The sequence below is a fragment of the Rhinoderma darwinii genome, chromosome 8, assembly GCF_050947455.1.
Source record: "Rhinoderma darwinii isolate aRhiDar2 chromosome 8, aRhiDar2.hap1, whole genome shotgun sequence".
Taxonomy (NCBI): domain Eukaryota; kingdom Metazoa; phylum Chordata; class Amphibia; order Anura; family Rhinodermatidae; genus Rhinoderma; species Rhinoderma darwinii.
In genome coordinates this window covers 105,616,856-105,640,508 of record NC_134694.1, presented here as the reverse complement: position 1 = coordinate 105,640,508, position 23,653 = coordinate 105,616,856, and the positions used below count along the sequence as shown (strand labels likewise).

At 42.6% G+C, this 23,653-nt stretch overlaps 1 protein-coding gene across 1 annotated transcript in view; it reads left to right on the top strand.

Annotated features, from left to right (window-relative positions):
• LOC142659760 (cytochrome P450 2G1-like) overlaps positions 1–23,653 on the top strand; it is a 33,893-nt gene that overhangs the window by 6,641 nt on the left and 3,599 nt on the right. The window contains exons 2-6 of the mRNA XM_075836203.1: positions 15,236–15,398; positions 16,757–16,906; positions 18,677–18,837; positions 19,190–19,366; positions 22,257–22,398. Of these exons, the coding sequence (XP_075692318.1) occupies positions 15,236–15,398; positions 16,757–16,906; positions 18,677–18,837; positions 19,190–19,366; positions 22,257–22,398 (793 nt within the window). The remainder of the gene's footprint in view (positions 1–15,235; positions 15,399–16,756; positions 16,907–18,676; positions 18,838–19,189; positions 19,367–22,256; positions 22,399–23,653) is intronic.

Sequence of the window (23,653 nt, the reverse complement as noted above, 5' to 3'; positions counted from 1 at the left end):
AATGCAGGCACCAAGTTGATTTGGAGCGTGTAACTGGTCTGGAGGAGGCTGAACTCTTAATGGTTGGTAGGGGATCAAATACTTATTTCTCTGTGCACAATGCAAATAAATATATATAATTTTGACAATGTGATTTTCTTTATTTTTTTTTTATATAATCTATCTCTCACTGGTAAAATTAACCTAGCCTAAAAATTCTAGACTGTTCATGACATTGACAGTGGGCAAACTTACAAAATCAGCAAGGGATCAAATACTTATTTCCTCCACTGTATATATATATATATATATATATATATATATATATATATACATATACATATATATATATATATATATATATATATATATACATACATATATATATATATATATATATATACATACATATACACACACTCACACACAGTATATAAATATATATATATATATATCTATGTGATTTTATACATATATATATATATATATATACACACATTTATTATAAGGCCTAATTGATTATTAATTAATTGCCCTAATCTGAGTACTATCTAAACTATCTACCTAACAGACTACCTAAACTATAACTAGCTGCCTACACAAAACTATCTATGTGGAGGTGTTTTTTGTGTGTTTCACATTCATTGTGTCTTTATATGAGACACACAGCAGCTGCTCGGCACAGTGCTGCTTCTTCTCCCCCACTGTCTCAGAACGATCAGGGAGGGAGGAGAAACATTGTAAGAAACAGCACGAAAGTTTGTTGCTGCAACAAACTTTGCTGTGAACACCATGGTAGCTTTATCATGGTGATCACGTCATCAGGACCGGCACCAATCCGGTCCTGATGTCTTCTCTCAGCACTAAGGCTGCTAGTAGCAGTGTGTGCTGAGAGATTCAGGGCATAGGGAGAGCGCTGTGCACTCTGTTCTGACACCACGTGAATTAACGGGCTGCAGGACAAAAGCCCAGCACGGCAGCCCGTTAATCTACGTGGGCTGGTTGTGAAGGGGTTGAATATAGGCCAGAACAAGGCTCCACATCTACAGTACATGCTACTTTACAAATTTGGAACAATTTTACTAAATATAAACCACTTGATATGCCTACCAAAATAGAGAAAACCCCATTTCAAATCTTGAACGACTTTCTTCCAGATCTAGACATAAACATCTGGATAAACGCAGGCTTAACATATATAGATGATCTATATGTGGAAAATAATCTCTGCTGCTTCTCTGACTTATCATTCAGATACAAACTAGATAAAACTCAATTCTACAAATTTCTACAAATAACAACTATTATGAGAGAAATTCCATATCCATAACTCTCCCTACCTATGCCGGCTTCTACATACTTAAATAACAAATTAAAAACAATTGAAGGTATTAACACGTTTTATCAGATTGGTTCCCAACCACTCACCTTTGAAAATCAAACACATACATCTAAATGGCATAGAGATCTGAATAGACAATTCTTAACCCCTTCCTGACATTTGACGTATCCATACGCCAAAGTCGAGTAGGGGTAGTATGGAATGAGCTCACGTAGTGAACCCGCTCCATACGATGTGGGTCTCGGCTGTATGTTACAGCCTACACTTCAGAGTAATGAGCGGAATCCCGCTCGAGCGCGATCCCGCTCGTTTAAACCGTTAAATGCTGCAGTCAATTTAAATCGCTAGAAAGAGGGCGGCGACCCACTCTAACAGATCATCGCGTGCCCCGCAACACAATCGCGGGGTGGCGATGGTTGCTATGGCTGCCTGGGGGCCTAATGAAGACCCCCAGGTCCGCCATCTTTGTGGTCCTATTAAGCACTGCCTCCGGCAGGGCTTAATAGATGCCTGTCAGAATCACGATATACTGCAATACATTAGTCCCCTAGGTGTACAAATAAAAAAAAAGTAAAAATTAGTCAAATGAAGTTGTTTTTTTTATGTAAAAAAAAATAAAACATTAAAAGTAAAAAAAAAGAAAACATTAAAAGTTAAAAAAAAAAACCTTTTCCCATTTTCCCCCTAGAGCATTGTAAAAAAATAAAGAATAAACATAATTCATATCGCCGCATCCGTAAAAGTCTGAACTATTACAATATATCCTTATTTGACCCGCACGTGGTGTATGCCGTAAAAAAATAAAAAATGTTAACCATCAGAATCTTTATTTTTTGGTCATCTCATCTCCCACAAAAAATGAACTAAAAAGTGATCAAAACGAAGCATGAACCCCAAAATGGTATCATTAAAAACTACAGCTTATCCTGCAAAAAAATAAGCCCTCATACCATTTAATTGACGGAAAAATAAAAAAGTTATGGCTCTCAGAATTTGGCGACACAAAATAAATTTTATTTTTTACACTTAGGTTTTTACTTGTAAAAGTAGTAAAATATAGAAAAAACTATATATATTTGGCATTGCCATAATTGTATTGACCCACAGAATAAAGTTAACATGTTGTTTTAATTGCACAATGAATTCCGTAAAAATGAAGCGCAAAAAACAATGGAGGAATCGATGGTTTTTTTTCATTTTCTACCCCATAAACATTTTTTTTCCAGCTTCCTAGTGCATTATATGGCACAATAAATGGTGCTATGAAAACCTACAACTCGTCCCGCAAAAATCAAGCCCTCATAGTACTATATAGACGGAAAAATAAAAAAGTTATGGTTTTTGGAAGGTGGGGAGGGAAAAACTAAAATGAAAATCTGAAAAATGGCCCTGCCAGAGGAAGCGCTTAATAGGAGCACAAAGATGGCAGACCTGGGGGCCTTCATTAGGCCACCAGGCAGCCATAGCAACCATCACCACCCGCGATCGCATTGCGGGGGCATGATGAGCTGTTAGAGGGAGTTACCCCCCCTTTCTAACGATTTAAATGCTGCGGTCGCTATTGACCGCGGCATTTAACGAGTTAAACGAGCGGGATCGCGCACAAGCGCAATCCCGCTCGTTACTCTGTAGTGTTGGCTGTAACATACATCCGACACCCGCATCGTATGGAGCGGGTTCACTCCGTGAGCCCGTTCCATACTTCCCCTACCCGACTAAGGCGCATGGATACCGGTTATAAGTGGTGACCCCAAAGTTCAGTGCTGGGACCACTATTATTCAACTTATTTATTAATGATATAGAGGATGGGATTAATAGCACTATTTCTATTTTTGCAGATGACACCAAGCTATGTAATATAGTTCAGACTATGGAAGATGTTTATGAATTGCAAGCGGATTTAAACAAACTAAGTGTTTGGGCGTCCACTTGGCAAATAAGGTTTAAATTTAAATATAGATAAATGTAAAGTTATGCATCTGGGTACGAACAACCTGATGGCATCATATGTCCTAGGGGGAGCTACACTGGGGGAGTCACTTGTTGAGAAGGATCTGGGTGTACTTGTAAATCATAAACTAAATAACAGCATGCAGTGTCAATCAGCTGCTTCAAAGGCCAGCAAGATATTGTCGTGTATTAATAGAGGCATGGACTCGCGGGACAGGAATGTAATATTGCCACTTTACAAAGCATTAGTGAGGCCTCATCTAGAATATGCAGTCCAGTTCTGGGCACCAATTCATAGAAAGGATGCCCTGGAGTTGTAAAAAATACAAAGAAGAGCAACGAAGCTAATAAGTGGCATGGAGAATCTAAGTTATGAGGAAAGATTAAAAGAACTAAACCTATTTAGCATTGAAAAAAAGACGACTAAGGGCGGACATGATTAACTTATATAAATATATGAATGGCACCAGGGGTGTAGCTAAAGGCTCATGGGCCCAGGTGCAAAATTTCAGTTTGGGCCCCCCTACGCATCTTCTCTCTGACTTTCAGCTGCATTACTGGGTCTCTAAAGTAACCTCTCAAAACAAAAATATATACATCAGAGACGAATAAAACAACTTTTATAACACGGCAGGCTTAAAGCGGCACAGTTCTATGTATGATAGTATACCTAAATAATGAAGTCACCAAATAATGGTCATATACCAGCTCTACACAGTGAAAAATTAATACACTACAGTTGTATCCCGATTTCCCTTTTCTACTCTATCCAGGCCAGACTGGCATGACTTCTTCCAGCCACAACTTGTCTCTTTACACAAACTACAAATTATGCTGCTAGCCCCAATAGCCCTCTTAGTGCCCCCTCCACCTTAATAGTGGCCCCATTTGTGCCCCAAACTGTACTAGTGCCCCCTTTTGTTCCCTACAAAGTAATAGTGTCCCACCACAAAATCATAATGCCTTTTTTGTGCCCCACAGTAATACCCTCCTTTGTGCCTTATACAGTAATAATACCAACTTTTTTGCCCCCACAAAGGGATTGCTGCCCCCTATTCCGCCTACACAGGATAAATTCCACCTGGGCAGTTGATAATTTTATTAATTGCAACATATTTAAAATGGTTTTCCCAGAATCATAAATTATCACCTATCCACAGTATATTTGATCATTCTCTTATTGCTGGAGGCGATCGAGAGACCAGGGGTCCCAAACCCTCAGATCCTCCTCACTGCACCTCTGCAGTAAAGAGGAGCTTGAATGGAGCGGCTGTTGAGCATACGCCCGCCGCACCATTCACGATCTATGACAATGACCTAAACAGCCGAGCGCTGTACTCGGCTGTTTGTCATTCCCATAGACTTTGAATGGAGCAAGTAGAGTGCATGCACGATCACTGCTCCATTCAATGTCCTGCTTACAGTGAGGAGGAATGGGGGGTTCGGAACCCCAGTTCTCATTATTGGTGGGGGTCCCAGCGAAAAGAAAATGATCCCTTATCCTAAGGATAGGTGATAATTTATGATTCTGGCAAAAAAAAAAAACTTAAGAAAATGCCCCTGTTACTAGATATTATCTAATAAACCTGTAGGAGCAGCCTCTTTATTATCTATAGTTTCCAATGGACACTGGCATAGCAGAGCTGTGTGCTTCACATTACAGCACAGCTCCAGACCTCCAGTAATATGCAATCATTCATGACCCACAGTAACCTCTAGCCCCCTTATCAGTGTCTTCCCCATAACTGGAGGCTGGAGCTGTCCTGTAATGAATTATGACACTCAGTAACCTCAGTTATCAGTGTCCGGTCTGCGCTGCTCTCGCTGCTGAATCCTCCCGTTCTGTCCTCTATTTGCAGGATAGAAAGAACAGAGAGAGACAGCAAAGATCAAACAGTATAGGAAAAAACACTAAAGAAAGACAATGTAATTACGAGTGATGCCCGTCCTGCACTCACATGGATGTGGGGGAAATGACCTGCGATGAGACATGAGCTTCTCCTTACAGAGCGTGCGGCAGCGTGTGTATCTAGACGACTCCTCCTCCCCTGTCTCCTCCAATCCAGTGCCTCAGAGCACAAGAAGGGAGGGGGATTACACACGCTGATGCACACGCTGCTGCACCTGCGCTGTGTAAAGATCAATTTTATCTAAGAAGTAATGATACGGTCACTCTAAGTGTGGCGAGGGAGGCCCATGGGCCCCTCAGGCTTATGGGCCCGGTCGCAACTGCCACCACTGCGACCCCTATAGCTACGCCACTGAATGGCACATACAAAAAATATGGTGAAATCCTGTTCCATGTAAAACCCCCTCAAAAAACAAGGGGGCGCTCCCTCCGTCTGGAAAAAGAAAGGTTCAACCTGCGGAGGCGACAAACCTTCTTTACTGTGAGAACAGTGAATCTATGGAATAGTCACCGCAGGAGCCGTTACAGCAGGGACAGGAGATGGCTTTAAAAAAGGCTTAGATAATTTCCTAGAACAAAAAAATATTAGCTCCTATGTGTAGAAATGTTTTACTTTCCCATCCCTTGGTTGAACTTGATGGACATGTTTCTTTTTTCAACCGTACAAACTATGTAACTATGTAACTATGATACGTCAAATGACGGGAAGGGGTTAACCTTCTGGCAATCAATTAGCGCAACTACTGAATAAGATTACAACTCAAAATATCAACCTCACACCGGAACTTGGGTTACTACGGCTTGGGATTGATGTTATTCCCAAACAGGGCCGCCATCAGGGCAGTATTAGGGGTACTGGTGTAAGGGCCCCGGCCAAAGCTAATTGAAAAGGGGGCACGGCAACTGCCGCGACTTGCCTTTGGTAGAAAAAACAGGCCCCTGCAATAGGGCCCGGTCTTTTCACCAAAAGAATGACGTGAGCTGCGGGCCCCCCTCTCGTCATGGGGGCCGTCAAACACCGCCCACTCGTGCGCACCCGCGGACGGACGCGCGCAACCATGTGCACCCGTGGGCACACACGGACACTGACGCCCACAAAACTTACCTGGGCCTCCTCCTCCTTCTCCTCCAGAGCGTAGCTGCGTAAGGAAAGGGGGAGGATTCCAGTTGTAGTGCGGCGGCAGGCGTTCTCCGATCCCCGCCATTTTCTGGAGCCTGGCTGGAGCTGAAGGACTGGACCTGGAAGACATCGCCTGACAACAAGGACTGGAGTGGGAGCCAGCAGCTCTTCTGACACAGTGAGTAAAGTGTCTGAAAGTGCTGATTATGTATGGCCCTGTTCACACAGAGTATTTTGCAGGCAGAAAAATTCTACCTCAAAATTCCTTAAAGAATTTTGAGGCAGATTTTGACCTGCCCACACTATCTTGCTGCGTTTTTTGCCCACGCCGATTGAGGACAGCAGACAAAAAAACGGAGCGAAAAATGCATTTTCTGCCTCCCATTGATTTCAATGGGAGGTCAGAGGCGGAACCGCGGCAAGAAAGGACATGCTGCTTTTTATTTTTTCCCAGATTAAATCAATGGGAGGCGGTTTTCGAAGTTTTTTGGTGCTGATTCTGACGCAGTGTCCGAGTCAATATCAAAGCCCAAAAACTCTGTGAACTGGGCCTTATTGTTAGGGTAGGAACACACTAGGCATGAACACTGCGGATTTTATGCAACACATTTCATTGCGGAAAATCTGCAGCGTATTACAGTCGCAGCAGAGTGGATGAGATTTGAACAAATCTCATCCACACGCTGCAAAAAAAATTTACCTGCAGTGTGGTTTTTTAAGCCGCAAAAATCACAATTGAGAAAAAAAAGGTATTTTTTTAATTTTAAATTTCTAAAAAAGTTTAGACTTACCCCGGCCGTAGTCTAGGTGACGCGATCCTCTATTCTTAGTGCAGCCCGGCCTCCTGTCATGACGTTTCATCCTATGTGACTGCTGCAGTGGTCACATGGTCTACAGCGTCATCCCAGGAGGCGGGGCTACGTTCAGAAGAGAGAGATGCGTCACCTAAACTACGGCCGGGGCAAGTCCAAACATTTTTTTCACTGCAGGATTCCCGCAGCGGACACGCCTCACCAAACCTGCGCCACTATTTGGTGCGGTTTTGCCGGCGGAATTCCCTGTGGCTAGCGGGGCGGATTAGCTGTGTATTTTTTTTTGTGAACCAGCTTAAAAAAATACAAAACTTTTGTGTTAGGCTTTGTTCACATCTGCGTTGGAGGCTCCGCTTCAGATCTGACAGAATACCGGATACAATAGTGCAGCATGCTGCACTATTGTTTTCGTTAAAATAACCGACACCCCAACGGAAATCCCACAAAACCCATTAAAGTCAATGGGTTTAGTTGGCGGCAGGTGTTGTCTGTTGTGCAGCGGAACAGGCGCTTCTTATTTTTCCGTTGCTCTGCTCTGACAGAGGAGAATAACGGAAAGCTGAACGCAGGTGTGAACCCAGCCTAACATTTTGGGTATTTTGAGTAAAATAAAACTTGCACTCCCATGCAGGCGTAGCTTGTATGGAGCGGCGGTCAAGCATGTACTCTGCTGTTTCCGTCATTCCGATACATTTTGAATGAAATGGAATCGTGCACGCTTGACCGCCGCTCAATTCAATCTCCGCCTCACTGTGGGGGGGGGGGGGTGCAGTGAGGAGGATCTGGGGGTTTGGGACCCTTGCTCTTATAAACACAAAAAAAAAAAGAATTAAACTGTAAAATTATTGTTAACCTACCTGCTGGCCTGACTTTCTTGCTCCCTGCTCCGTTCCCTCGTTCTGGTCTCAGTTGTCCGGGATCCAAGATGGCTGCTACTGTCTCAGACTTGCATGTGGAGAGCGTTGCCTGCCAGTCTGAGACATGCCCCCACCTCCTTCGCTTCTCTCAGAAGGACAAGCACCGATGATGTCAGCGCTGTGTCCATCTCTTCTGACACTTCTCCTGCTGGGTCCTTGACAGGTTGCAGCAACATACTCACTGACAGTGCGTCAGTGGAGGATGGAGGAAGACAGCGCCAGGGTTGGCATGAATCATCTTCTATATGTAAGTATATCATTGTATGCTTGTCTTATATATTTTATTGTCTGTGTTTTTTTTTTTTACAGGTTTCAGTATCTTGGACTACGTCAGATCGTCGTAGGATCGAATTTTTTCCAATAAAATGGTCAAAGCGGGCTGTAGGGGGCAGTTTATTTCAATAAAGTGTTTTTTAAACATTTTTCCACTGTATAACAGAACTAGTAATCGAGGTGTCTGACTGACACCTCTCCATTACAATCGCTAGGGCTTGGCGTCAGCCAGAGGTGTGCTATGTCCACTTTTGGCTGACACCAACCCCTCCAATCTATTACCCCAGTACCCAACGCACCAGGTGTACTGGGAAGAGCCAAGGAATATCAGGAGCGGCCAATCTAATGTGATGGGTGTCCCCTGGGACGACCGCAGGCTGGTGTTTTTAGGATGGGAAGGAACCAATAGCCATGGACCTTCCCATCCTGAGAATTTCAGACTGCGGTTGTTGGTTTTTCTTGGCTGGATAGAGAAATAGCAGGACCCCACATGTTTTTTTGTTTAATCATTTACTTTTTTTTTTTACTTTTTTTTTTTTTTTTAAGAAAGGCATTACACTATGCTATAAATACAAAAATAAAAAAAAAACATGAACAAAATCAATAGCTGAAGGTCTGATTATCCGGATGGGAATGTCCATGGCTATTGGTCCCCTCCCATCCCAAAAACACCAGCCTGCGGCTGCCCATTAAGTTGGTTGGGCCGCTCCTGATGGTTCTCACCTCTTCCCAGTACCCCTGGTGCATTGGGTACTGGGGTAATTTCTGCAAAAGGTGGACATATCACATCACTGACTGACACCAAGCCCTAGCGATTGTAATGGAGAGGTGTCAGTCAGACACCTCGATTACTAACGCTGTTACACACTTGAAAAAAATATAAAAAACACTTTATTGAAATAAACTGCCCCGTATAGCCCACTTTGACCATTGTATTGGTAAAAATTCGATCCGACGACAATCCAACATAGGCCAAGACACGGAAACCTTTAAAAAAAACACAGACAGTAATACATAAAAGACCGTTACAAGCATACAATGATATACTTACATACAGAAGATGATTCATGACAACCCTGGCGCTGTCTTCCTCCGTCCTCCACTGACGCACTGTCAGTGAGGATGTTGCTGGAACCGGAACCCCTGCCAAGGACCCAGCAGGAGAAGTGTCAGAAGAGATGGACACAGCGCTGACATCATGGTGCTTGTCCTTCTGAGAGTGAAGGAGGTGGGGGCATGTCTCAGACTGGCAGGCAATGCTTTCTATATGCAAGTCTGAGACAGTAGCAGCCATCTTGGATTCTGGAAAACGGAGACCGGAATGAGGAAGCAGAGCCAGAAGCAAGCAAGTGAGGCCAGCAGATAAGTTAACAATAATTTTGCAGTATTTAATTTGTTTGTTTATTTGGACTGAATGGTTGCTTTTTAACCAGTAAGCAGCAGCTCCAATGTGCGTCTGGCTGGGGTGTATTTACGTTGCTGAGCGGTCTCATGCTGCAATCTAGCACATCTTGATGTCACGCTCAATGTCATAAGCGTTAACCATAACGTTTAAATCTCTGTAGAATTAATGACAAAGCTCTTTACAATGTTTATATATATTTATATTTATTTTTACTTTCACTTAATAATTTTTATTATTGCTAAAGGTTCATAGCGTTGAAGAGCAATCCCAGCGACAGCAACTGCTGTGTCTGGATAGGGCAGAGGGAGCGGCTCAGCTTCAGTGTGTGGTAAGCACTTGTGAGCTTGATGCCCCCCTGCTGAAGAGAAGAGAAGACTGCAAAGGTAAGTGTAAAATGAATAAATGGGTTACATAGAGAATTAGAATAATATTTACACACAGGGGTGTAACTACATTGTGCTGCGCCACACGCCACACTTTTGAATAGCCTCTTCCACCTTAAGGATGGACCCCAGAACCAAAATAAAAATATAACAAAATTTACTCCCCGCTATTTGCTTCTCTTGCCTTCATGGCCTGGTACACAAATGTGGACCACATCCGGCCGGGCAGCATCAGGAAATTGTATAAGACGCCACATACACCGTCCTAACACTTCATTAAATACGAGGATCCGGTTTTAAGTGGGGCTCGCCTATTCCAGGTCGACCCACCCCCCTCTGACTGCAATTGTTATGCCACTGTTTTAACAACCTTTTTCTCCTTTGCTCTTATGCATCTATTTTTGATCATAGATGGGGTTTTAAGATTGTACAAAAACAAATCCTGTATCTTCTATTTTGTTTATGTGAACCTGTCGGCCTGTTAATGTTGCCCTAACTGCGGGCAGTATGATATAGTGACAGGTGATTAAACTAAACTATGTGTTACTCTAAAGTGCTGTGCCATTTTGGAGAAGTCATAGCTTTAGCACCGGCTTGTGTACATTGTTAGGACAGCATGAGTGTGCTAAAAGGTTCCTTTTAAAAGGGTTCTCCAGTCCCTAAAAATTGGTGGCCTATCCTCAGGATAGGCCATCAATAGTTTATGGGTCGGTCCGAGCGCTGCTTCCTCTTCATTTCTACTTGCTCACTGTGAATCGTCGACACGGATGTAGCGGCGATTCACTGTATTGCAGCCCTCTCCCAATGAAGTGAATGTGAGAAGGCTGCAATACTCTGAATTGCGCTACATCTGTGTCGACGATTCTCAGAGAGCAAGTAGAAATGAAGGGGTAGCAGCGCTCGTACAAGTGCTGCACTCCCTTCAAAACAGCTGATCGGCGGGGGTCCCGTTAGTTGGGCCCCGACCCATCAGCTATTGATGGCCTATCCTGAGGATAGGGCATCAATTTTTAGGGGCTGGGAAACCCCTTTAAGTATTATATTCATTAAATCTGCAGAAAAAGGAATAAAGTCTATATATTTTTACGTTAGAGTAGAGTAGGGCTCTGCCAAAAGAGTCTACCTTGTCGTGGTGGGAGGCTTCAAAATCTTTCAGCCAAATAAAAAGTTATTAGTTATGTATCACACAAAGAGCGTGATATAGTGCTGGACAGAGTACCGTTAACAGGCAGTGCCACGGTAGGGGGGCCCAACAATTTAGCTGTATGGGGCCCTGAAATTCTTGATGGCGGCAATGTTCCCAAACAATTCCAAATTGTAATATGTCATATTTTAATATCTGCCACATCAGCTGTAGCGTTCAGATAGAAAACATGTAACATCCCAACCATCACAGACATCATTAAAAAAGTCAATACAAACTATCAATATGAATATGTTTATGCCCGTAGTATACAGAGACATGACCGGATGTGCTGGAATAACTCTGTACATGCCGTTACCTCTCCTTTTTTGGTGGGAGTTCATACATTATCGTTGTATGCATCTTTTTTCTTTATGATGACCTGTAGATGTTGTTCACAACATTTCTTTTATTTATCTTTCTTTTATTATCCATATTATTTTGATTTACATCTTCTTAAAATGTTAAAACTCATAGGAATTAACTATGTCATTATTATTTGGGACTTTAAGGGCATGCCCAGACGTGGCGTATTTCTTCCGCAACTGTCCGCATCAATGCCGCACAGAATCTGCGTTGCAGATTCTGTTGCGGATCTGCCCAAAATGGGCATTAAATTGATGCGGACTGGCCGCTGCGTATTGAGGGGAAGTACTTCCCTTCTCACTATCAGTGCAGGATAGAGAGAAGGGACAGCACTTTCCCTAGTGAAAGTAAAAGAATTTCATACTTACCGGCCGTTGTCTTGGTGACGCGTCCCTCTTTCGGCATCCAGCCCGACCTCCCTGGATGACGCGGCAGTCCATGTGACCGCTGCAGCCTGTGATTGGCCTGTGATTGGCTGCAGCCTGTGATTGGCCTGTGATTGGCTGCAGCCGTCACTTAGACTGAAACATCATCCTGGGAAGCCGGACTGCAGGAAGAAGCAGGGAGTTCTCGGTAAGTATGAACTTCTATTTTTTTTACAGGTTGATGTATATTGTGATCGGTAGTCACTGTCCAGGGTGCAGAAACAGTTACTGCCGATCGCTTAACTCTTTCAGCACCCTGGACAGTGACTATTTACTGACGGCGCCTAGCAACGCTCCCGTAATTACGGGTGCGCACACGTAGTCACCCGTAATTATGGGTGCACACACACGTAGTCACCCGTAATTATGGGAGCCCCATTGACTTCCTCAGTCTGGCTGTAGACCTAGAAATACACATAGGTCCAGCCAGAATGAACAAATGTCATGTTAAAAAACCAATACGCTCCGCAGCACACATAACATGTACATTACATCTGCGGACTTCATTGCGGAATTTTGAATCTCCATTGAAGTCAATGGAGAAATTCCGCAATGAGTCCGCAACCAGTCCGCCACACGTCCGCAACAACCATTGTATGCTGCGGACACCAAATTCCGCACCGCAGCCTATGCTCCGCAGCGGAATTGTCCGCAATGTGCAAACGAACCCAACCACAAAGCTGTGGAGGGCAATGGAGAAACGGGTCCGCTGCGGATTTCCGCTGCGGAGTGTCCGCAGCGGAATTCCAGAGCAAATCCGCGACGTCTGGCCATGTCCTAACTATTTACTTCTACCTGCGAGTAGAAACTGTTCATATATACTTTCTGATGTCTCAACTATTTAATAAAGACATATTGAAACGGAAAAAGTGACATGCTCTTTCTTCAGGCGTTTCCGTCTCTGACCTCCCATTGACATCAATGGGAGGCAGAGAAAGAGTTTTTCGCAGTGTTTTTTGCCCGCGGCGCTCAATGGCAGGTTAAAATCAGCCCCAAAATTGCTTCAGGATTTTTCTGCCTGCAAAAATCTCAGTGTGAACATACCCTTAGATCACTGTTATCAGGAATCTGTCTATGGGGATAACAGGGAATACAAATATAATATGTTCCCTGTTCCCATATAGTAAAAAAAAAAAACTTAATTAAGAAATAAATATAGTAAATTCTTAAAAAAATGTAATTAAATAAAATGAGAAAATTGAACAATGAAAAATAAATAAATAAAAAAGCCCTCTCAAAAATGTGCACAATTTTTTGTGTTTGAATGACTATCATGCATGTTCAGATGCTACATCTAAAGCTTAGGGAGGGAGGCACATGTAAAACTGAAGTGAGGTCCTTGTTCTTGGTGCCATCGTGATGTGATGAATTAGAAAATGTGCACATATTTGGAATTGCTATGCAAAGGAAAATTTATTTCTGGAGCAAATATTATTGATTGAACAAACTACCTTAAAACAGAATGAAAAAAAATTAGAAAAATTGGATTATCTTTCTCTAAATAAGACTTACAGAATAAAAATATATAAGCTCCAATTTTAAATAATAAGAAAGCCCCGCAAAAAAAATAAAAAATAATAATTTGGTGGCAGACTAGGAAATAAAAATAAAAGTAACAACTTTAGGCTTTGTTCACACAGTGCAGATTTACTGCAGATTTTGCATGCATTTTTTTTAAGCCAAAACCAGAATTGGATCCAGGAGAGCAGACCTATATCTTTCTTCTGTCTAGGTTCTGTTCCTGGATTTGTCTTAAAAAATGCATGCAAAATCTGTAGCAAATCTGCACTGTGCGAACAAGGCATCTAGGCAGTATCTATAGCAAAACCCACATAAATTTTTTTTGCTGCAGAACAGCAGCAGAAATGCTGTTGATTTGCTGTTGAAAATCTTCAGCATTTCTGTTTCATGGGAATCCTGCCTTAGGCCTCATTTACACGAGCGTGTGCGTTTTGACCGCGGAAAAAACGCAGCGTTTTGCGTGCGCAAAAGGCACTTGACAGCTCCGTGTGTCATCCGTGTATGATGCGCGGCTGCGTGATTTTCGCGCAGCCGCCATCATAGAGATGAGGCTAGCCGACGTCAGTCACTGTCCATGGTGCTGAAAGAGTTAACTGATCGGCAGTAACTCTTGCAGCACCCTCGACAGTGAATTCCGTAGCCTGTTTAAAAAAAAAGAGGTTCGTACTTACCGAGAACTTCCCGGCCGTTGCCTTGGTGACGCGTCCTTGGTGACGCGTCCTTGGTGACGCGCCTCTCGACATCTGGCCCCACCTCCCTGGATGACGCGGCAGTCCATGTGACCGCTGCAGCCTGTGCTTGGCTTGTGATTGGCTGCAGCTGTCACTTGGACTGAATTGTCATCCCGGGAGGTCAGACTGGAGGAAGAAGCCGGGAGTTTTATCGGTAAGTCAGAACTTTTTTTTTTTTACACGTTCACGTATATTGGGATCGGAAGTCACTGTGCAGGGTGCTGAACCAGTTTAACTATTTCAGCACCCTGGACAGTGACTGTCTCCTGACGTCGCGTACCGCAACATTTTTTGCCGGGTTCGGCCAAAACGAGTTCGGCCGAACCCGGTGAAGTTCGGTTCGCTCATCTCTAAGACACTCCTTTTGGATGTTTGTAAACAGAAAAGCACGTGGTGCTTTTCTGTTTACATTCAGAGTTTGACAGCTCTTGCGCGAATCACGCAGTTCGCACGGAAGTGCTTCCGTGCGACCTTCGTGGTTTTCACGCACCCATTGACTTCAATGGGTGCGTGATGCGCGAAAAACGCACGATTATAGAACATGTCGTGAGTTTTACGCAACGCACTCGCGCTGCGCAAAATTCACGCATCGCCTGCACTGCCCCATAGAGTAATATAGGTGCGTACGACACGCGTGAAAAGCACGCGCGTCGCACGCGCGTATATTACGCTCGTGTAAATGAGGCCTTAGAATGTAGCATTCCAAAAGATGAAATTTTGCTCTAGGCACCAAGGCCCAAAACATCCCGGTCATGAGTTCCCTATTACAGTAATAGGTTGGGCTGCAGATCCCGGCCATTATTGCCAGAGAACCACAGTCAATCACAGATATCAAAATTAAAATTTCCAGCACAATATCATTTCTATACTAGAAAATTAGTAAATCAATTATTCAGATCTGTAACCTGTTTTTTTTAGCTTTGGGATCGATATGGATCAGTGTATACGCTTTACTTTGGCTCACGGCCGGTGGTTGTTCTCTGTGGCTATGAGGCTGTAAAGGAAGCACTTGTTCATCAAGGGGAAGAATTTGGTGCCAGAGGTCCCCTACCAGCGCTGGAGAAATTTACCCAGGGCTATGGTAAGTGAAGAGTTTATTCATATATTGTAAGTTATTGTAGAATATAATTGTAGCATTGTCTTTTAACTTTTTGGAATGTTCTCGGTAATTACAGATAATAGACCAAATATATTAAAACTGTCCAACGAAAAACCTTGTGACCCATAGCAACCAATCACAGCACAGCATTACATTTTCCAGTATAATTTAAGAAATAAAATCTGAGCTCTGATTGGTTGTTATGGGCAACAAAATATAAAGCAGTATAAAAGCAAAAATAATATCTCAACAAAGTAACACTAGTGATGGATTTTAGTTATTGCAAGCATTATAGGGACCTGATTGCCGACTACTATTTTTTTACTACTACTATCTCTACTACTACTAATAGTACACTACTAATTTGAGGGGCGTATCAAGGTCTGTGGAGGCCCCTGGGCAAACCATTGTATGGTGTCCCCCTCCCTTTTTTTTTTTTTGAGACGGAAGGGAGGAAAAAGAGACTAGGCAAAATGGAAGGTTATAAAAAGAAGGTCAAACACAACAGTCTTTCAAAAACTATAAAGTAAAATTATAATAGTACTATGGCTTATTGAAATAATGCAACCACTCTGCCCAAATAATGGAACTATTTCATGCCCAAATAATACGCCCTAGATAGTAGTGTTATACAATGCCCACATAACATTTCAGGTTTCCAAGCCAGGCATCAGAAACTATAAACCAGACTCTACTGAAAATTATTCTAAGGAAAGAGGGGAAGGCCCCTGATGGGTGAAAGTCCTGGGACATTTGCCCCGTTTACCTTCCCTTTTGTCTTGCCCTAAAATTATTGGTAACAATAATATGTACTGACTATACATTTTATTCATGCCCAGATAACATTGCAGGTCCTAGATTTCAAGTCAGGCAACATAAACTGTTAGGCAGACCCTGCCGGGAATCATTCTGAGGAGGGTGGTGAAGGCCCGTAGATGGTGAGGAGCCTGGGAGTTTTCCATCCATAATGATGATAATATAATAATAATAATAATAATAATAATAATAATAATAATAATAATAATAATAATTATAATAAAAGGCAATACTGTCTAGATTTTCCGATTTTCAACACATTTTTATTGATGTCTTATTATCAAAAGGGATTTTGATTGTGAAAACTGACAAGCCGGCCATAATCATGGGAATTCTACTAGATGACTGCTGAGCGAGCGTTGTTTCAACCAGCAATAACTATTTTCAGTTCTACAGATAACATACACATTTTGGGGTTACGCCAACAATGGGACTGACTGGAAACAATAAGATCCATCAACAGCTGCCATATCTAATATGTAAGGCGGGAACTTTACCTTTCTTAATTTTTCTTTATTTTGTAGGACTTAGCCTGAGCAATGGCGAAAGGTGGAAAATCCTGCGAACCTTTACAGAGAAGACACTCAAGAGCTTTGGATTTGGATTGAAAAGCAATGAATGGAAGATTCAAAAGGAAGCACAATGTGTTGTCGATGAATTTAGAAAGTTTAATGGTGAGGCGTGGTACACAACTACAATAAATAAAGGGCTCAACTATATTACCATGTGGCATGAACCCGAAATACAGTGTCCATATAATTCCAGGGGACCATGCTGTTAACTCCGTGTGACTTTATTTTATGCGGAGCACACAGAGGTTTTTTACCCAAGGATTCTGTATAAATCTAAAATAAAATAATCATGACATGTTTCATTGCATCCCATATTATGGATATGGCGCAACAATGCTGATACCAGCAAAGACCTAGACGAAAGTCAAATTATCACTTGCACAATCGCCAAATTATTCATCCAGAAACATATGGGCCTGTTTGTCATACGTTCACCTCATAATTCAACAGCATCAACTATGGAGAAAAGTTCCAACAAAGTCAGATTTTTAGTCAAACCTTAGTCAATACTTAGTCAAATGTGAGCCAAAGCAGCAAAACCTTGAAGCCAATTTCCAAAAGTTTTGACAACTCTCGGCTTCATATCTGCACTCCTTTTGAAATGTTTTTCTTTATCTATCATCACATGATCCATAGACCAAAGACCAAATATCCACAAACTCCTTCCAGATTCTCTTTGGTCTCCGCAGGTAAATAAGTACCTAGAGGAGCAATACCATAAAACAGTGAATTCCTAAGCGCAGCCCAGAGTTATTCACGGTACATATCTCCATCAGGTAATAAACCAGATGATAACCATACTCCCACACATGTGGACTCACTGCTATGGTACAGGACTCCAAAGACGAACATTTATTTGGAGTCTGTGTCCATGAGCAGTTGCCAATCACCCTGTAAGAGAAAGTTCAGACCAGGACAGGGGTTCTGCACCAATAGTGTGCACTCCCGTTTCCACTAGTGCCCCGGGTACCTCTAAATCTAGAGATGCATGTGCAGGGCATGTTCTATCCCTACCAGCTATGGACATTAAAACTTCAACTTCCTCCTGACAAAGAATATATGCACTTGCTCCCACTACAGACTGGGATCCCTCAGATGTACCATATGTATCCATCAACATACCTGCTCCAGCAGCAGGCTCATCTGGTTGGGCTGCACTGTAAGAGCAGGAACAGATCCCCCTTCTACTGCCGGTACCCACTGGGGGAGCGGAGGTGACAAATGCTGCTGAGTGCATTGACATACCGCTCTTTGTGCGAAGGGACAGAAAGGGTTGCTAAGTTACTACCCCTCCCTCCCAGACTGGGCGGGACAGAGGAGCACCAAAACTGGCCATCTTAACAGCTAAGGAGGGACCTCTCCTATGTACTCTGAAGAAGGAGAGCCAGTGGAGCAAGTAGCCTTGGTATTTTTAACTGGACTGGGTATCGGACCGGGGGTTAGATGAGCAGAAGGGGCGGGTAACTGCGCCGGGGCAGATTGCGGGACCACGCTAGGTGGGAGCCCAACACTTTGCCAGCACAGCCTTCAGCCACGCTGTGCCCTCCGGGGCCACCCTTTCCAGCACTTGTTTCTTAAGCCCATCCGCCATCTCTGACAGAACTGAGAAAGTAAATTGCACTCGCAGGAAAGGTCTCGTCTTCGAGCAGGTCTGCAGATAACAGACCCTTCCTTTCTCCTCCACTGCTCTTTATATTGCTCCTAGGACCCTCCTCTTATGTAACCCTTCCACCAATAGTCATTTCCTGCTTTACAAACCCCTCCCTTACTCATGTCCTCTGTAGTCCTTGGCACCTTTATTACACAGTTCAGTGTTATCAAAGAATTACACTGTTTATGAAATTGTCTGTGAAATGTCTCATTCTGTTCCAGGCCACCCCTTAGATCCATCCAAGAAGTTAATGGATGCTGTTTCTAATGTTCTCTGTTCCGTCATATTTGGAGATCGTTTTGAGTACAAGGATGAAAGGTTTTCCAAGCTCTTTAGAATTGTGGACGAATCTTTCCATCTTGCAACTTCTACATGGGGACAGGTAAGTAACTTGAGTCTAAGTAATGTTATCTTCAGTTTGTTTAAACCATCTGGAGTAGGCTCCACATAAAGCCTCAGCATGGAGACTCAGACACTTGTTGTATAATGAATGTAGGGAACTACAGACAAATTCAAAATAGGAGGATCATAAATGTGGCGCTGCTGGCAGTCGGGTCTGGCGTAGACCAAAGTAACCTTATTTAAGGTCAAGTAAAGTCCCTTTATTTCAGAAAATCCCTTTAATCTGGCAAATTCCCCTTTCTCTCCTATTTTCTAAAATAACAATCAAATATGATCTTGACAAGGGATTAAGAATGTTTAATAATTCATTTTTCTTTTTTATGACTTTACAGCTGCAGAGTATTCTACCAACACTTATGAACTACATTCCTGGGCCTCACCACAGGATAATCCAACTTTCGGAGGAAATGGCCGAATTTATACATGAGAGAGTTAAGGCTAGCTTGGAGACCCTGGATCCCAGCTCACCCAGGCATTTCATTGACAGCTTCCTCATCAAAATAGAAGAGGTAATATTCATATGTATAGGAAATCCTGCTAAGAGCAGACTTGTCCACAAGAGTACCAGAAAAGTTGCGGGCTCCGGCTCTGAAACAATAAAGGGCTCTAAAGTCCAGCAGAACACAATCCTATTTAAAGGCAATGTGTTGCCAGAAAAACATGTTTGTTTTTTTTTAATTAAACATTTAGTGTGTGGGTGATTAAACATTGTTCAAATTTTTTTTTTTTTTTTCACGAGTCAGGAAATATTATAAATTAATTCTAATTTATAGTATTACCCATTTCTGGTCACTAGATGGAGCTACTCCCAAAATTGCAGCATTGCAAAATTGGGTGAAAAGCCCTCGCTCTAGTGAGCTCTCAGCATCCCCCCCCCTCCTTTATCCTGGCTAGTGCCGGGATAAACGAGGGGTTTGAACGGTGTAACCTCCTACACTGTGTGTCGCCATTTTTTGAGCTAACACACAGTGTAGTAGGTTTACATACAGTAGTAAACACACACAAACACGGAACATACATTGAAATCTCTTACCTGCTCCTGCCGCCGCGGCTCCCTCCGGCCCGTCCGCTCCGTCTGCTGCCGCTGGTCCAAGTGCACAAGTCCGGAAGCCGCGACCGGAAGTAGTAATATTACTGTCCGGCCGCGACTTCCGGTCCACAGGAAAATGGCGCCGGACGGCGCCAATTTCAAATTGGACTGTGTGGGAGCGGCGCATGCGCAGTTCCCACACAGACGCCGTACACACAAGTGAATGGGACGGGAGCCGTTTGCAGTCCCTATGGGACTGTGGCTGCCGTATTCCATGTCTGTATGTGTCGTTAATCGACACATACAGAAATGGAACAAAAAATGGCAGCCCCCATAGGGAAGAAAAAGTGTAAAAATAAGAAAAAGTAAAACACAAACACACAAATAAATATAAACGTTTTTAATAAAGCACTAACATCTTTAACATATAAAAAAATAATTTGTGATGACACTGTTGACTTTGGGGCCATTCATTTGCCACATAGATCTAATTATTATAGGTTATTTGACAAATAACCTATTAGACCTAATTGATTAAATGTCATGTGTGTACAATGGTAAGAACAAAGTTTACAGTCCAATAATTCATGTAAATGTACAGATGTTCTGTGTAGATGGAGGGTGGGCCCTCATTTCTTTTGGTGGACTCAACAGATCCCGGTCCAAAACTGATAACTACTATCAATAGCTTCAATTTAACTATATAACAACATCTTGTCATCAGCTTGTAATGTGGGGTTGCTCTATTGATTTCCCTTTAAAGAGGCTCTGTCACCACATTATAAGTGCCCTGTCTCCTACATAAGCAGATTGGCGCTATAATGTAGGTGACAGCAGTGCTTTTTATTTAGAAAAACGATCTATTTTTACCACTTTCTGAGCGATTTTTAGTTTTATGCAAATTAGTTTCTTAATGCCCAAGTGGCGTGTTTTTACTTTATACCAAGTGGGCGTTGTACAGAGGAGTGTATGACGCCGACCAATCAGCGTTATACACTTCTCTCCATTCATTTACACTGTACTAGCTTCATTCACATCTGCGTCAGAGCTCTGTTCCGATGTTCCGTCAGAGCTTTCCGTCAGAATAGAGCCCTGACTGACACTAATGGAAACCATAGGTTTCCGTTTCCATCACCATTGATTTCAATGGTGAGGGATCCGATGCCTATGGTTTCCGTTTGTCTCCGTTGTGCAAGGGTTCCGTCGTTTTGACAGAATCAATAGCATAGTCGACTACGCTATTGATTCCGTCAAAACGACGGAACGCTTGCTCAATTGAGACAAACGGAAACCATTGGCACCGGATCTGTCACCATTGAAATCAATGGTAATGGAAACGGAAACCTATGGTTTCCATTTGTGTCAGTAGGGTTCCCTTTCTGATGGGAAGCTCCAACGGAACGTCAGAACGGGACCCTGACGCAGATGTGAACGAATCCTCAGTCAAGTTTATACAGGTTGATCTTAGTTTCATGATGTTCCAGAACTGAGCAGCTTCTTTAGATGCTGTTTGGCAAAGTCTAATCTGGCCTTTCTATTTTTGAGGCTGATTAATGGTTTGCATCTTTTGGTGAACCCTCTGTATTTGCTCTCATGAAGTCTTTTTTTTTTGGGTAGACTTAGATACTGATATACCTACTTCCAGGAGAGTGTTCTTCACTTGGGTAGATCTTGTGAAGGGGTTTTTCTTCACCATGGAAAGGATTCTGCGATCACCCACCACTGTTGTCTTCCGTGGACGTCCAGGCCTTTTGGATTTCACAAGATCACCAGTGTGCTCTTTGTTCTTTAAAGAATGTACCAAACTGTTGATTTGGCGCCACCCTCTGATGGATTTCTTCATTTTTTTCAGTCTAATAATGGTCTGTTTCACTTGCATTGTGAGCTCCTTTGACCTCATGTTGTGGGTTCACAGCAACAGCTTCCAAATGCAAATGCCACACCTGGAATCAACTCCAGACCTTTTACCTGCTTAATTGGTGATGGATTAAGGAGGGAATAGCCCATGCAGCCCGTTAAATATCTTTTGAGATAATTGTCCAACTACCTTTGGTCCCTTGAAAAAGAGGCAGCTACATATTAAAGAGCAGTAATTCCTATACCCTTTCTCAAATTAGGATGTGAATACCCTCAAATTAAAGCTGAAAGTCTGCACTTTAAGCCGATATTGATTATATAACTGTATATTCAATATGTTTTGGTAAACAGCTAAAATGCCAAAACTTGTGTCACTGTCCAAATAATTCTGGACCTAACTGTATTTACACAATACAGCATGTATGAATCTCACAATCTAACTTTTCATATAGGAAATATGTCTTTTATTATTGTCGGATAAATACAATGTTTTCTAACTGATTTCTCCACAGGAGAAAAATAACCCCAAAACTGAATTTAATTTAAGAAATCTCTTGGTAACAACACATAATCTGCTCCTAGCGGGTGCAGAGACTGTGAGTACCACCCTGCGATATGGACTGCTTATCTTACTGAAGTACTCAGAAGTGCAAGGTGAGTATGTGATAAATGGAATTATATAATACTACATTAAGGGATACTGAGGATAGAGGACCAGTCTGCTCTCCTGACATGTCAATATTAGTAAATACTTTTATTACCCATAAAATAACAATTCTGATGTATGTTTTCTTAGATCTCTTAGACCCATTTCTCTGTTATTCCTCATGGAAAATGCATGAATAAATTTACAACTGGGTGTTACCATTCAGACTCAGGAATTGTCCAATCCGAGCTGATAATGTCAGAATGTGTAGGGACGCATCCTATTGGCAAGGGGAATGGTAACGTCCAGTTGTCAATCTTTTTACACATTTTCAGCATGCCCGTATTTTGGCTGTGACTAGGTCGGCACTTAGGTGGGTACGGCATGGCTTGAAGTAAAGCAGGGGTAGCAGGGGTGGCCTGAAGTAAAGCGTAGCTGGGATTCTGGTGGCATTATTTAGTAACTTTATGGTGGTGTTATTTAGTCACTGCATGGTGGTATTATCTAGTCATGGTATGGCGGTATTATCCAGTCATGGTACAGCGGATTTATCCAGTCATGGTATGGTGGTGTTATTTAGTCACTGGATGGTGGTATTATCTAGTCATGGTATGGCGGTGTTATCCAGTCATGTTACAGCAGATTTATCCAGTCATGGTATGGTGGTGTTATTTAGTCACTGTATTTATTATTATTTGGGTTAGGGCTAATCTATGTATACAGATTCCAGATATTGGTATATCATAGTGTGACCCGTATGCCCCAATAGAGCACATGACTCTTGGCAAACACTGTCCACACTATTGAACACTAAGATCTATTTGTGTGCAATGCCAAGTATAAATGTCACCATGGGCGGCATTTACATCTAATAATTGTTAACGATTATTTTTACGGCATTACAATTGATGATCAACCATAAATAATAGTTTTATCGTTGATATTGTCTTTTAACACCAACCAAGTCCCATTACAATTGCTCAAAAATGAGCAAATGATGACGATAGTTGGCAGTTGTAAATTGGGGGGTATTCAGGCTTTGTGCCTAAGAGCCTGTTCACATCTCCGTTCGCTTTCCGTTCCGGGGTTCCGTCGGAGGTTTGAACCCTGCAACGGAAAGTGAAACTGAAACCACAGCTTCCGTTTGCTAATGTTTTCCGTTCGTCACCATTCCGGCAGGTTTCCGTTTTAACGACGGACACAATAGCGGAGTCGACTGCGCTATTGATTCCGTCTGTAAACCGGAAACCTGCCGGAATGGTG